Source organism: Carassius auratus, unplaced genomic scaffold (genome assembly GCF_003368295.1).
Source record: "Carassius auratus strain Wakin unplaced genomic scaffold, ASM336829v1 scaf_tig00004282, whole genome shotgun sequence".
In the NCBI taxonomy this organism is placed as follows: Eukaryota; Metazoa; Chordata; class Actinopteri; order Cypriniformes; family Cyprinidae; genus Carassius; species Carassius auratus.
Window position 1 is genome coordinate 5,825 of NW_020523588.1, and position 13,082 is coordinate 18,906.

The 13,082-nt window shown below is 36.3% G+C and overlaps 1 protein-coding gene across 1 annotated transcript; it reads left to right on the top strand.

Annotated features, from left to right (window-relative positions):
• Window positions 1-380: 380 nt before the first annotated feature.
• Window positions 381-12,826, top strand: LOC113070451 (tumor necrosis factor receptor superfamily member 27-like). Its single transcript, XM_026243729.1, has 7 exons — window positions 381-606; window positions 1,952-2,042; window positions 5,230-5,408; window positions 5,594-5,682; window positions 7,326-7,493; window positions 7,605-7,709; window positions 9,263-12,826. Exons 2-7 carry the CDS (start codon window positions 1,959-1,961, stop codon window positions 9,658-9,660), a joined length of 1,023 nt encoding a protein of 340 aa, XP_026099514.1. The 5' UTR covers window positions 381-606; window positions 1,952-1,958; the 3' UTR covers window positions 9,661-12,826.
• The last annotated feature ends 256 nt before the right edge of the window (window positions 12,827-13,082 follow it).

The following is a 13,082-nucleotide window of genomic DNA, read 5'->3' on the forward strand; positions in this document are numbered from 1 at the left end:
GGAATGCAATAATACAATGTACTGTAATGTAATACAATGTTATGAGCTACAAATGAAAAGTGTATTGAATGTAAATTGCATTGTCGAGCTATTTAAGTTTTATTAAGCTTAAGGTCAATGTGTAAAATCTTCATCGCCCCCCTGTGTCCTCAAGAGGTTGCTGCAGCGAAGTAAACCATGAAAACAATATATATAATAATATATATAACGACTGCTTGTGGTTGAGGACTAGAACTTCGAAACAAGTTTTCAAACTGCTATCATGTTATATGAGATTCATAGTAGCCTAAGGGTTTTGTGAGAAATCCTTCTGAATCGCAATTTCCATTCAAGAGCATTTCTCAAAGATATGGACTTTGACTGTGTCCGCGAGTGCTCGCACATCTTTTCTTCTGCAGCTTTAGCGGATTTTAGTGACAGGAGTGTGAACATGTCGGGACATGCCCGTGTGTCCCAGCGCGCCGCACACTGTAGCGCACCGGGCAAATGTGCCAGTCACCTTCAACCGCAAGCGAAACTGGACCGAATCTGCCCAAAGCCACAGGAGACGATTACTTTAATGGGACAGAGAATTAAGTGACTGCTGAGATTTGTCCCTGCTGCAATGTAAGTGTGGATGAAACTGTCCCTAATACGTGACTTGAGATTCATGATAGCTGGTGCATTACTCTCTACTTTTGTATCGTAGCAGTGCGCCCTACTTAGTTCAGTTTGACCATTTTAACTTTTCTTGTATTTTATGCCTCGGTTAGACTATTCCCAACAGATCTTTTAACTGAGGTATTTTTGTATTAGATGGGACCTCGATGCGCGCTCTCGCTTGATCTGTTTCTCTGTGTTCTGATATCTGGAATGGATACAAAATGAATGGACATTAATCTTTATTATTGAAACGAACGCAAATATAGCTGAGTCTTGGCTAGGCTGCACTGCATGAAACGAGCGAAAGATTTTTCCTTTCTCCTTTTTGGGGGGTTCAAGCATGTAGTACTGAAATCCTATAGTATTTTTTCCCCTTTGCAATTAATTCGCTATATTGAAATGGATTGTAAATTCTAAGGAAAGTAATCTACTCAATATGTTTTGAAAACATAATAGAAATATATAAAATTGTATTATATCGTTATTTAGATTTTTAATTCTTATTAATACGGACTGTGAAATTATTACACTATAATTTTTGCAGATTCTGTTCAAATAGCTGTCTAATGTATAATGTTTTTGTACTTTGAAAACTATAGACATTCGAATCATTAAACCTACATTTTCTATTTAAAATGTATATTTAAAATAATAACAAAAATAGAAACAAATCCATAGATAGGCCAGCCTATATTTAATTTCTATTTAGATCGAATTTAACCCTGAGCTTTGATTTTCAAATTAACTTGAATTCAGCGATTACTTCTGAGGAGTACACTGTAGGAAAGGGCAGCTATAGTTGTCATAACTTTACTATAAAATGTACACAGTATATGATAATATAGATGGTACAATAGAAAGCCTCAAAAAGAATCAAGAGTACATGGCAGTGGCATGAAACATGGTCTACATTTGTGTATAGACAGTGCACAGGGTCAAACACACAACTCTTAAATAATTCAATAAACATTAATTAAATGACAGGAAATGTTACAAAAATGTACACAAATCTAATTTTATTTAAAGTTTCATGCAGGGATTTCTGTGAATGTCATTTTACTGTTTTTTACCATAAATTATAATAGTTTTTATTCCCCAAAACCATAGATTCACAGTATTTTACGATAAAACTACATCATTTTTAATTAATTTACACTTTTTCCCTGTATACTTACTGCCAATTAACAATTAAGAACTTCACTGGCAGTATACGGTATTTTAAATTCAGACCTCATAGTTTTGAGTTGGGTGTATTGTAAGCCAATGTTTGCATGCTGTATTTTTAAATCTTTCTTTTTCCTTCTCTTAGAAATGGAATGGATTGCTCGATGGACGAATATTACAACGGTGGACAGTGTCACAAGTGCCCACAATGTCCACCTGGCCAAGAACTGAAAGAGGTGAGAGAAAGAGCGATATTGGGTGTGAGTGAGTGTAAGAACTTTTTAGATTAAAATATTTTCTTTTTGAGAGCACATAGACTTTTCAGTGCTTTGGATCTTAACAGTGAGGGAAAGTAACATCATTTCCTGTATCTTACATAGTGGGAGATAATTCCACTAATTTAAAGGCAAAGTATGGTATGGTAACAAAGTTGACGCAAGATTTACGGACAAACATTTTTATAAAAATCTTTTTTTAATTTTTTTTATAATGTTGTAGAATTAGGTTAATGACTCTTTGCAGCAAATGAAGAAATCATCTTCATTAGTTTGACAACACAAGTATTGCAAATCATGACAACACAAGTATTGCAAATCATCACAACACATGCATACAACAAAACACGCTGCAATCATCACAACACATGCATATAACGAAACACGCTGTAAATCATCACAACACATGCATATAACGAAACACTCTGCAAATCATCACAACACATGCATATAACGAAACGCACTGCAAATCCATCACAACACATGCATATAATTAAACGCACTGCAAATCCATCACAACACATGCATATAACGAAACGCACTGCAAATCATCACAACACATGCATATAATTAAACGCACTGCAAATCATCACAACACATGCATATAACGAAACGCACTAAAAATCATCACAACACATGCATATAACGAAACGCACTGCAAATCATCACAACACATGCATATAACGAAACGCACAGCAAATCATCACAACACATGCATATAACGAAACGCGCTGCAAATCCTCACAGCAAATGCACATTAAGAAACAATCAAGCATTGCAAATTTATTTTCATTAACCTTGAAATTATATTTAGCTGAGGATATTAAAGTTAGCCATCTTAAGTAACGTTTTACATTTAATAATGTAATTATTCAGCTTATTTATGCTAATAATATCCAAAAGATAAAAAAAATAAAAAAATAAAAAACCTCACCTTTCAGTTCACCAACAACTCCACTGACCAGTAGCCACTGCACGACAAGCAAATCCCAACTGGGTCCGAAATTTTTTGGGGTCTTCTTGAAACATTTCCATTGTGGTCAGTGTTATTTGCAGCAGGATTTGCAGCGTTTCTTAGTGCATTTTTTTATATGCATGTGTTGTGATGATTTGCAGCGCATTTCGATGTATGCATGTGTTGTGAGATTTTGCAGCGCATTTTGTTATATGCATGTGTTGTGATGATTTGCAGCGCGTTTCATTATATGCATGTGTTGTGATGATTTGCAGCGCGTTTCGTTATATGTATGTGTTGTGATGATTTGCAGCGCGTTTCGTTATATGCAAGTGTTGTGATGATTTGCAGCGCATTTCGTTATATGCATGTGTTTTGATGATTTGCAGCGCGTTTCGCTATATGCATGTGTTGTGATGATTTGCAGCGCGTTTCGTTATATGCATGTGTTGTGATGATTTGCAGCGCGTTTCGCTATATGCATGTGTTGTGATGGATTTGCAGCGCGTTTCGTTACATGCATTTGTTGTGATGATTTGCAGCGCGTTTCGTTATATGCATGTGTTGTGATGGATTTGCAGTGCGTTTCGTTATATGCATGTGTTGTGATGATTTGCAGCGCGTTTCGTTAAATGCATGTGTTGTGATGATTTGCAGCGCGTTTCGTTATATGCATGTGTTGTGATGATTTGCAGCGCGTTGCGTTATATGTGTTGTGATGATTTGCAGCGCGTGCCATTATATGCATGTGTTTTGATGATTTGCAGCACGTTTCGTTATATGCATGTGTTGTGATGATTTGCAGCGCGTTTCGCTATATGCATGTGTTGTGATGGATTTGCAGTGCGTTTCGTTATATGAATGTGTTGTGATGATTTCCAGCGCATTTCGTTATATACATGTTTTGTGATGGATTTGAAGTGCGTTTCATTATATGCATGTGTTGTGATGATTTGCAGCGCGTTTCGTTAAATGCATGTGTTGTGATGAATTGCAGCGTGTTTCGTTAAATGCATGTGTTGTGATGATTTGCAGCACGTTTCGTTAAATGCATGTGTTGTGATGATTTGCAGCACGCTTCGTTAAATGCATGTGTTGTGATGATTTGCAGCGCGTTTCATTATATGCATGTGTTGTGATGATTTGCAGCCCGTTTCGTTATATGCATGTGTTGTGATGATTTGCAGCGTGTTTCGTTAAATGCATGTGTTGTGATGATTTGCAGCACGTTTCGTTAAATGCATGTGTTGTGATGATTTGCAGCACGCTTCGTTAAATGCATGTGTTGTGATGATTTGCAGCGCGTTTCATTATATGCATGTGTTGTGATGATTTGCAGCCCGTTTCGTTAAATGCATGTGTTGTGATGATTTGCAGCGTGTTTCGTTAAATGCATGTGTTGTGATGATTTGCAGCACGTTTCGTTAAATGCATGTGTTGTGATGATTTGCAGCACGCTTCATTAAATGCATGTGTTGTGATGATTTGCAGCGCGTTTCATTATATGCATGTGTTGTGATGATTTGCAGCCCGTTTCGTTATATGCATGTGTTGTGATGATTTGCAGCACATTTCGTTACATGCATGTGTTGTGATGGAATTGCAGTGCGTTTCATTATATGCATGTGTTGTGATGATTTGCAGCGTGTTTCGTTATATGCATGTGTTGTGATGATTTGCAGCGCGTTTCGTTATATGCATGTGTTGTGATGATTTGCAGCGCGTTTCGTTAAATGCATGTGTTGTGATGATTTGCAGCGCGTTTCGTTATATGCATGTGTTGTGATGATTTGCAGCGCGTTTTGTTATATGCATGTGTTGTGATGATTTGCAATATTTGTGTTGTCAAACTAATGATGTTTTCTTCATTTGCTGGTGTTTTTTCAGATGGCATGTGTTTTCTTAAGTTGCAGCGTGTTGAGCTCTCTCGGCCACTGTAATATAATAATAAAACACAGTAATGATAATGTGGCTTTTTTTCAAATAAATGATGAAAAATGGCAGAGCCCCAAATTGTGGACTATTTAAACATAACTGTAGTATCATATCCCTGCCACCAGAGGCTTACACATGACCTTAAATGACTTGCAAACAGGGCAAGGTTACAAAAGCTGTGTTTTCAGAAAAAAAAATTGACTCATCCAATGTACTTATCTTGTTACTCATTATGTTTGTGTGCTTGTGGGCGGTTAGGACTGTGGTTATGGTGTAGGAGTGTCAGCAGTGTGTGGCGTATGTGAAGTTCGGTGGTTTAAGGAAGTCTGGGGTTCTCACCCTTGTGCACTGTGCCAGAACTGCCGCAGACTCAACAGACACCAAATCAAGCACTGCACACACACAGACAATGCAGTGTGTGGAAACTGCCTCCCTGGGTGAGACTTTCTCACACATACACACAAAACAACCTTTATGACACATGATGTTTATAGCTGATAATTATGATCAACCCACACACGATTGCATGCAACTTCACACCCAAAACTTTATAGACTCTCTCACACACACCACTGTATCGTAGTTTTCATACCAAAACCTTTTTTTTTCTCTCTAATGAAAGTTTCTACAGCAAAATGCGACTGGATGGACAAGAAGATTTGGAATGCCTTCCATGTGGCCCTGCACCCTTCAGAAACTTGCAGTGTAGCCGTGAGTGCCATACTGATAAATACAACTTACACTAGCATGACACAAAAAAAGAGACAAAGGATAAATGTTTGATATCATTATTTAATTACATTGGAATTGAAACTGGGAATCAAAAAGAATCAGAATCGATAAGCAGAATCGGAATCGGATCAAATCCAAACAATACCCAACCCTACAAATAGGTAAATAAATGTAAAAATCCACTGTTTGTTTGTTTATATGCATCAATTGGATCGGTGTTAACAGTGAGAGATGTTGAGGGAGGCATGACGCTAAACTTTGGCAGGATTAATTTGGATTAATAAAAATTTGGATTAATATTCAAGCGTGAATGAGAAACATTTTGCGGGAGAATTTTTCTCAAAATTTAAAATCGAATGCCAACCCACCTAACAAATATTAGAATAATTTAATATTCTGGTCCAGCCCTAATGCTAAGTTGTAGCAAGCACGATGCTTCTGTGCCATGGATATAAACATCCCTGTCTTAACTAAACTTAATATGTAACTTTGTCATTTCTAAATAAAATGAAGTGCAATATCTCAGTTATCACCATTAACCAGACTAATGGCTTACCTCAAGATTTCACAGTTTATAGCTACCAGACATTTCTACTGATACAAGAGAACAAAAAGACAGTGCAGCGGTTTACTTATTTATCTATTTATCATCCTATCTTATATTTTATCGTGCTCTTTATGTCCATAACAGAGCGCATCTGGTGGCACATCTGGTCGCACAGACTGTGTCCCATTACTATGATTACAGTATGAGAATTTTCTTTTTTGTGTGAACTATCCATTTAAGACTGACTGTTATTAAAGATTTCCACATCCCGAAACACAAACCCATGTTAATGTATTGTAAATAAGTTCATTCACATTCACCCTTTAAATTCATGCATTAAAGACACTCTTTCTTCACGTTTTCATCCTTTAAAATTTGTGGTACTCTCTTCACCCCTGCCTGCACTCATTCTTTCCATGCTCTTATCTGAGCTTCAGTTCTTTTACTTCTTTTTCTCACTGTTTTATCTCTATTCTCTCAATGTGATTATGCGTTAAGTAAGGGAGAAGGTATTTATCCAGCAAGGATCAGTCAATGCTCTTTGAAAGTGCTCAGCATGGACTGAGCGTCGATCCTCGCTGAACCCATTGCATCACGGATTGACAGAGGTCTTTTAGCATTCTGCTGATCAGATACACCACCAGCAACAGGAAGAGGGGTGCTTAGAAAGAAAGGGAAGGCAACAGAATAAGGCAGCTGCAAGTGTGGTTTTAAAACCAAGACTCATTTAGATTTACCGTGCTATTGATTTGTAACCCTATAGTTGTTGATGAGTGCAGGTTATCAAGTCTTTGGAATCTGTTGATTGTGTTTTAAAAGAATAGTTTACATAGACAACAAAATTCCATCAGGATTTATTCACTCTCATGTCATTCCAAACCAATACCGTGCTGCAAAAAGTAGATTATTGGACTTGTGAGAAATATTCCAAGCAGCCACACAATTTATGTAATGAAATGGAGTTGTTAATAACCTTCCTCTCCAGTGATCACTGAGTAAATAATAATTTACTCAGAATTTTAGAATGGAAGTTGATATTGGTAGTATGTGTTCTAATTGATTCTTCCATTTTTAGGTGAAGCAGGGACTGGTGTTGCAAAAGCCCAAACCTCAGCACCTCCCGTCCAAAATGTATCATCCATGGTGACCGCTTGTGCAGCAACGGCTATATTAACAACCGTCCTATTTACAATTGTGTGTGTCACCTACCAGACACGGTCTTCACTCAGGAAAACATGCAAACGTATGAATATACATACACTGAATATACAGTACATACAACAGTAATCCACTAAACCACAAGGTGTGGCTTAAAACGTAAATAACTCACATTTCATTCAACCTCTACTCTCAGGTTGTTTATCACCAGTCAGTAACGGTCACTGTGACAGTGACGCAGCTTCAGTTCCAATGACAACCCTGCACACAGTGATGCAGGACGCAGAAGTAGACACATCAAGTAAGTGTGCATGACAGGCTGTGATCGAGTTACAGTTTGATTACAGACACAATAAGAATGTGATGTAAAAAAAAAAAAAAAAAAATTCCACCTAAAGATCACATGGCAAAAAAATGTTTCAAAAAAGAGATTCAAGCTATCCACTATATGCCATTTTCACAATGGCTTTTAAAATGTGTTTAAATGTAAAATAATTCTCTCTAGTGCTCTACCTAACTTAAAATTGCCACGGTTTCGTACTTCAGTGTGTTACAAACATAATTTTGGTGTCTTTGGATAGAAGACCCTTTGGGCTTTGCTTTTTATCAACCAAATTTGATAATGCTCGAAAATATTAAAAGTTATAGACACTGAAGTGCCTTGATTTTTTTTTTTTACCTCACATAAATATTTATTTATTTGATATAAAAGTACATGAAATCAGTCCTGGAGCAATCTAGAAAAGTAATGGGTTGAAAGACACATCTCAGAAGTTTCTATTTCAAATCTGAATAAGACTCATGAAAAATGAGTCTTCTGCTAATATTTTTATGAGACTATGTATAGACCCCCCTCCCCCTCAAATATACAAAAAATATTTACCAACTGTATTGAAGGCTTCTACAAACTATTTAGTCAGTAAACATACCACTGCATAGTTTTATTTTTCCAATTATAAAACACTAGACAGAAACTTAGACATCATATAAGTGATTTATTTGAGCACTAGAACAATAAAATAAGAAGAATTTGAGTAAGAAAAATAAGAATAATAAGAAAAATAAAACAAGATTTAACTTTTGCCAATTACAGAAAATCCTGACATTGCTTGAAATGCAGCATTTACAATGAATTACAATGCAAATAAGTGCTGAAGTGCTGATGGCCACTTATACAGATGGTAATAACACAAATGTGCCATAAAGTAAATAATCCACTCTCTCTATTCATATAGACGCGTTCACTTTGATAGCTGTGATCATACAGTAATAGTGAGCTGATTTGGGCTGATTTGCACTCAAACAGATGGTAATCATGCAGATACATTCACATTCAACATAAAACACACTCTCACATATATAAAAACTGTTGAAAAATAAAACAAACAAACAAAAAGGCAATCGCTGTAAGTTCTGCCTCCATCAGCTGACAGGTGCGTCAGAGCGCATCACGCTCATAAAGTAACAACCACCCTTCCTCTTTTCATTGAAGACATGTGAAGCAGTACCAAACAGTCTCTCAGAAACTGTTTTTTGTGTCTTTCTCTGACTATTTTAAATATTTCCACACCTTCGACATCTTTGCTCTTTTCAGCCGTATAATTTCAGTTGCCGAACATTAGGGTGCATTCCTACAGAGAATAATATATATATATATATTCTCTGACACTTTGATTCTCAAGTAAATTTATCTTGAGTCATGTATGTTAAGATATAATATTTATGAAGAAATATAACACCAAAATCATCAGTAATTACAGTATTTATAATATGTATTTGTATATGTATTTAAAAGAGAGAAAGAAAGAGATGTGATGATTGTGTGCCTGACTTGTTTGGTCTGTGTTCTATAAGATCCTTGCCTGCTATTGAAGCACCCCTGCACGCTTAATGACATCACCACCAGGATGACCACTGATCTTGGCATGCATAGGTGTGAGGTTCTTCCTCTGATGCAAAGCTCGTCCTGCACAGATCCTGCAAAGGGAGTCATCATGCAGGCAACAGAAACACCTGAAGTTTCTTCTACAGACTCGTGCCTCTCCAGCCAGCATGTCATTCTCACTCTGGTAGGAGGACAGTCTGCAGTGAGGCCCTGCTGTGCCGTAGAGCAGCGAACAGCCTGGGGGCTTCATGCTCCTGTAGAGTGCACTGAACTGGACCTTCAGTATCTCTCCAACGCCCCGGAGCTCCACACATTCAGACCTTCAGACTTCATAGCCAGAAATATACCACAGTGCCCTCAGGCCTGATTCTGCAGGACCTAGGGGGGGAGAGAGCGAGAAGAGAAAGTGGAAAAGGAGATTGTTAACGTGAAGAGAGATCACAGCTGCAAACGTACAATTATGGTAATGAGACACTTAAAGAATCAACATTCCACTCAATACATATCATGTGAAGTTCATTGAAATAAGTGTGCTACTGTGGTTGTCTGATGTTTCTGCAATGTGAGAAACAAGTGCTTATTAGCACAAAATGGACATTAACTGGAGAAGGGCAGAGAAAAAAAAGATCTTCATTTGCCTAAAAAGTAGCAATTAACAGAAGTAACAATCAATGTTTTCTTCAGTATTTGAATGTGCGTCTGAGTGAACTGGATTATCAAAGAAGTAACAAAAAAATGTAAAGTGGGACTTGGTTCTATCCATTGGTTCTTGATTGCTTGTAGATCATTCACAAGAAGATCAATAACATATATTATGATTCTGAATTACCATTTAAAGTTTAGAATAACACAAAAATAATTAAGCAGCACAACTGATTTCAACTTTGATAATAAGACATTTTTCTTAAACACCAAATGAGCATACTAAGTTGGTTTCTGAAGGATCATGTGATACTGAAATTTTAGTTTTGCCATCACAGGAATAAATTAAATATTAAAATATAATCATTTTTAATTACAATGAAATCTCACAGTTAAATTTTTTACTGTATTTTTATCAAATAAATGTTGACCTTAGTGAGCCTTAAAATACCTCTTTCCAACAAATGTAAAACTCAAACCACCAGTGTGCAGCATCCACCTGAACGATGCGACGGCAGCCATAGTGCGCCAGAACCGTCACCAAACACCAGCTTATTGGTGGAGAGGAGACAGAGCGATGATGGTTAGAGGCCAATGGGCAAATTTGGCCAGGATGCCGAGGTCACGCCTTTATTCTTTTCGAATAACATCCTGGGATTTTTTATGACCACACAGAGTAAGGACCTCGCTTTAACATCTCCGAAGGATGTATATAAGAACTATACTAGACCTGCTACAAAAGCCATAACTGGAGTTTATGGAGACTTGATGGAGACTATGCTTGATTTTGCTTATCACTGGATTTATAAGTAACTACTTTTACCATTACTGATGACAGCCTCTAATTTGCTATTTACTTTACTTAAACTTTTTGGAGCTTTGGACTGAACAGTAGTATGCTGCCGGGCAAACCAAACTGACTTGTTCCTAAAAAGTGTGCCTAAACATATGCCTAAGGTGATTGGTTAGCAGGCTCAGTGTGTTTGTGATTAGCTAACCGCCTAGTACACATTGTCCGGAAACGTCATGCCCCCTTCCCATTAGGGGTAGTTGCATGTTTCTGGGGGTGGGTTTTATGTAAACATCGGGGTTAGTGATGTCACAAACCCAGGAAGAAGCTCGTTGTAGTCCCTACAAGCTGTTTTTTGTAGTCCATAAACAGCAAAATATCTCCCTTTGCATTGAACTCCAAGCGTCGTAACTTTGCAGACATTGTTTTTGCTCTAACAGCAACATTACACACTTACTAAAGTTCAAAAAAGGAAATCATAATCAACCACCCATTTAAATTTAACTAACAGCATGTGTAAAAACAAATATGCTGGGGGAAGGGAATTCTGGCTATCAAAGGTTGTTGTGTGAACCCGTCTTGCTTAAGAATAATTATCCTAATCCTTCAGGTCTTCGATGTGGTTAAGCAAAATTAACTATCAAAAATGAAACAAGCAACAACGTGGTTTTGCGATATTGCCTTGATAAAGATCGACATTATTGTGGCCCTTACATTCCACTTAATAAATGGGTTTAATATAAATCAGTTTTTCTGGCTGAATTAAATTAAATAAGCACAGGATGTTTTTGAGAGTGTTAAATGCATCTCTCCAACACTATCATAGCCTCTATAGCCTGTTAGTGCTCCAGTGAAGCTTCTGAGCATGTCAATCAGATTTCTTACTTTTTTTATACTTTTGCCAGTGTGATAAAGCACCTGTGCACCTCTGTAATTTTTATACACACAGAATATTCCAAACTTCAGTATTTTGACAGGATTTAACAATATTTATCCAAAAACACAGTTACACAAATTCAAGTAAACGACCACTAATGTACAGTAAGTTAACTGCACAGAGGACATGATGTTATCGATACTCCTAAGATATAATTTAACCTCATTACAACCAGCGTGTGCAAACCTGTCTTAAAACATGTGCATAATAAATCTTTGAAGAAGACTGCATGTCCCCTGAGGAGCGAGAGCTATTGTAAATAGAAGTGTTATCGTGTGGGCAAACGGCAGTTCTTTAGTCATTAGGTGTGTCTGTGAATACACAAAAATGTTTTTGAGGTGGTTTGGTGGACAGATGCAGATGGGATGCCACAGGTACCACAAAAACTTTACAATATTGCAATGGATATTCGGCTTGACTCTGTCCAAACTGGTTTTTAAACTCCATATGTGCGGCCCTCACTTCACAGGCAAGTATAAAATAATGCAACAAAAATGATCATTCTGAAATGAAGATTAATACATTCTTCTCCTATTTTATTCTGAAGACATTAAAGTGCTTTTTTTTTTTTTTTTTTAATAAAAGCAGTTTTGTTAGATCTAGCCTATTTCCTGGGTAGTTTATGAGTTGGCATTTTAAGTTGCTGGGAAGGAGGCATTGTAATGACCTCTTCAAAATGGACCTCATCCAAAAAGGCATTAAAAGCAATTGTTCATCTTTTCGCACCTTAGATAAAAATTGCGTTTCATTTGTAAAGCTAATTAAAAAGCTTGAACATGTTAGCATTTATATGTGCTTTTTCTTGTACTGTAAAATATTGCTAGTTTCTTTTTTGTATATTTTACTGCACATATTTGTAGCAAGTATGCCTGCATTTTGTTGTGCTAAACATTTATTGAGCATTGTTTTGTTAAAAACCACACATTCATTGTAAAATATATATCAGAGTTCTATTTAAAAAAAAAAAAAAAAAAAAAAAAACCAATCAGTGTTAAATGTGGTAAACTGTGTTGTATTGTAGTAATAGTAGGATTCTTTTTCTACTTTAAGTTGAATGTGTTCTTAATGAATCAGGTATAGTATTTTGTGGGATAATGCAATGATGCTATTGTTGCCAGTGTTGTTTTGTTCAGGATATTCCAAATAAATTGTTTTTCTACTTTTTGTACTTGTCAGATCTTTGTATATTTTGCATCAGTACATCAATGCAAAGTGTCGCCTAGTCAGTGTATAAAACATACAATAAAACAATTATTTGGGTAATAATAATAATAATAATAATAATAATAATATATATATATATATATATATATATATATATATATATATATATATATATATATATATATATATATATATATATATTGATATAAGTTGACCTTAAACATTTTATATATCAAACTGAAAATCCACAAGCTGT

Bases quoted from the DNA above. Each gene is read 5' to 3' on its own strand.
- LOC113070451 (XM_026243729.1), top strand. From the start codon at position 1,959: ATGGATTGCTCGATGGACGAATATTACAACGGTGGACAGTGTCACAAG. The intron at 5,683-7,325 runs GTGAGTGCCATA...TTCCATTTTTAG, and splicing joins CAGAAACTTGCAGTGTAGCC to GTGAAGCAGGGACTGGTGTT. The intron at 7,494-7,604 runs GTATGAATATAC...CTCTACTCTCAG, and splicing joins ACTCAGGAAAACATGCAAAC to GTTGTTTATCACCAGTCAGT.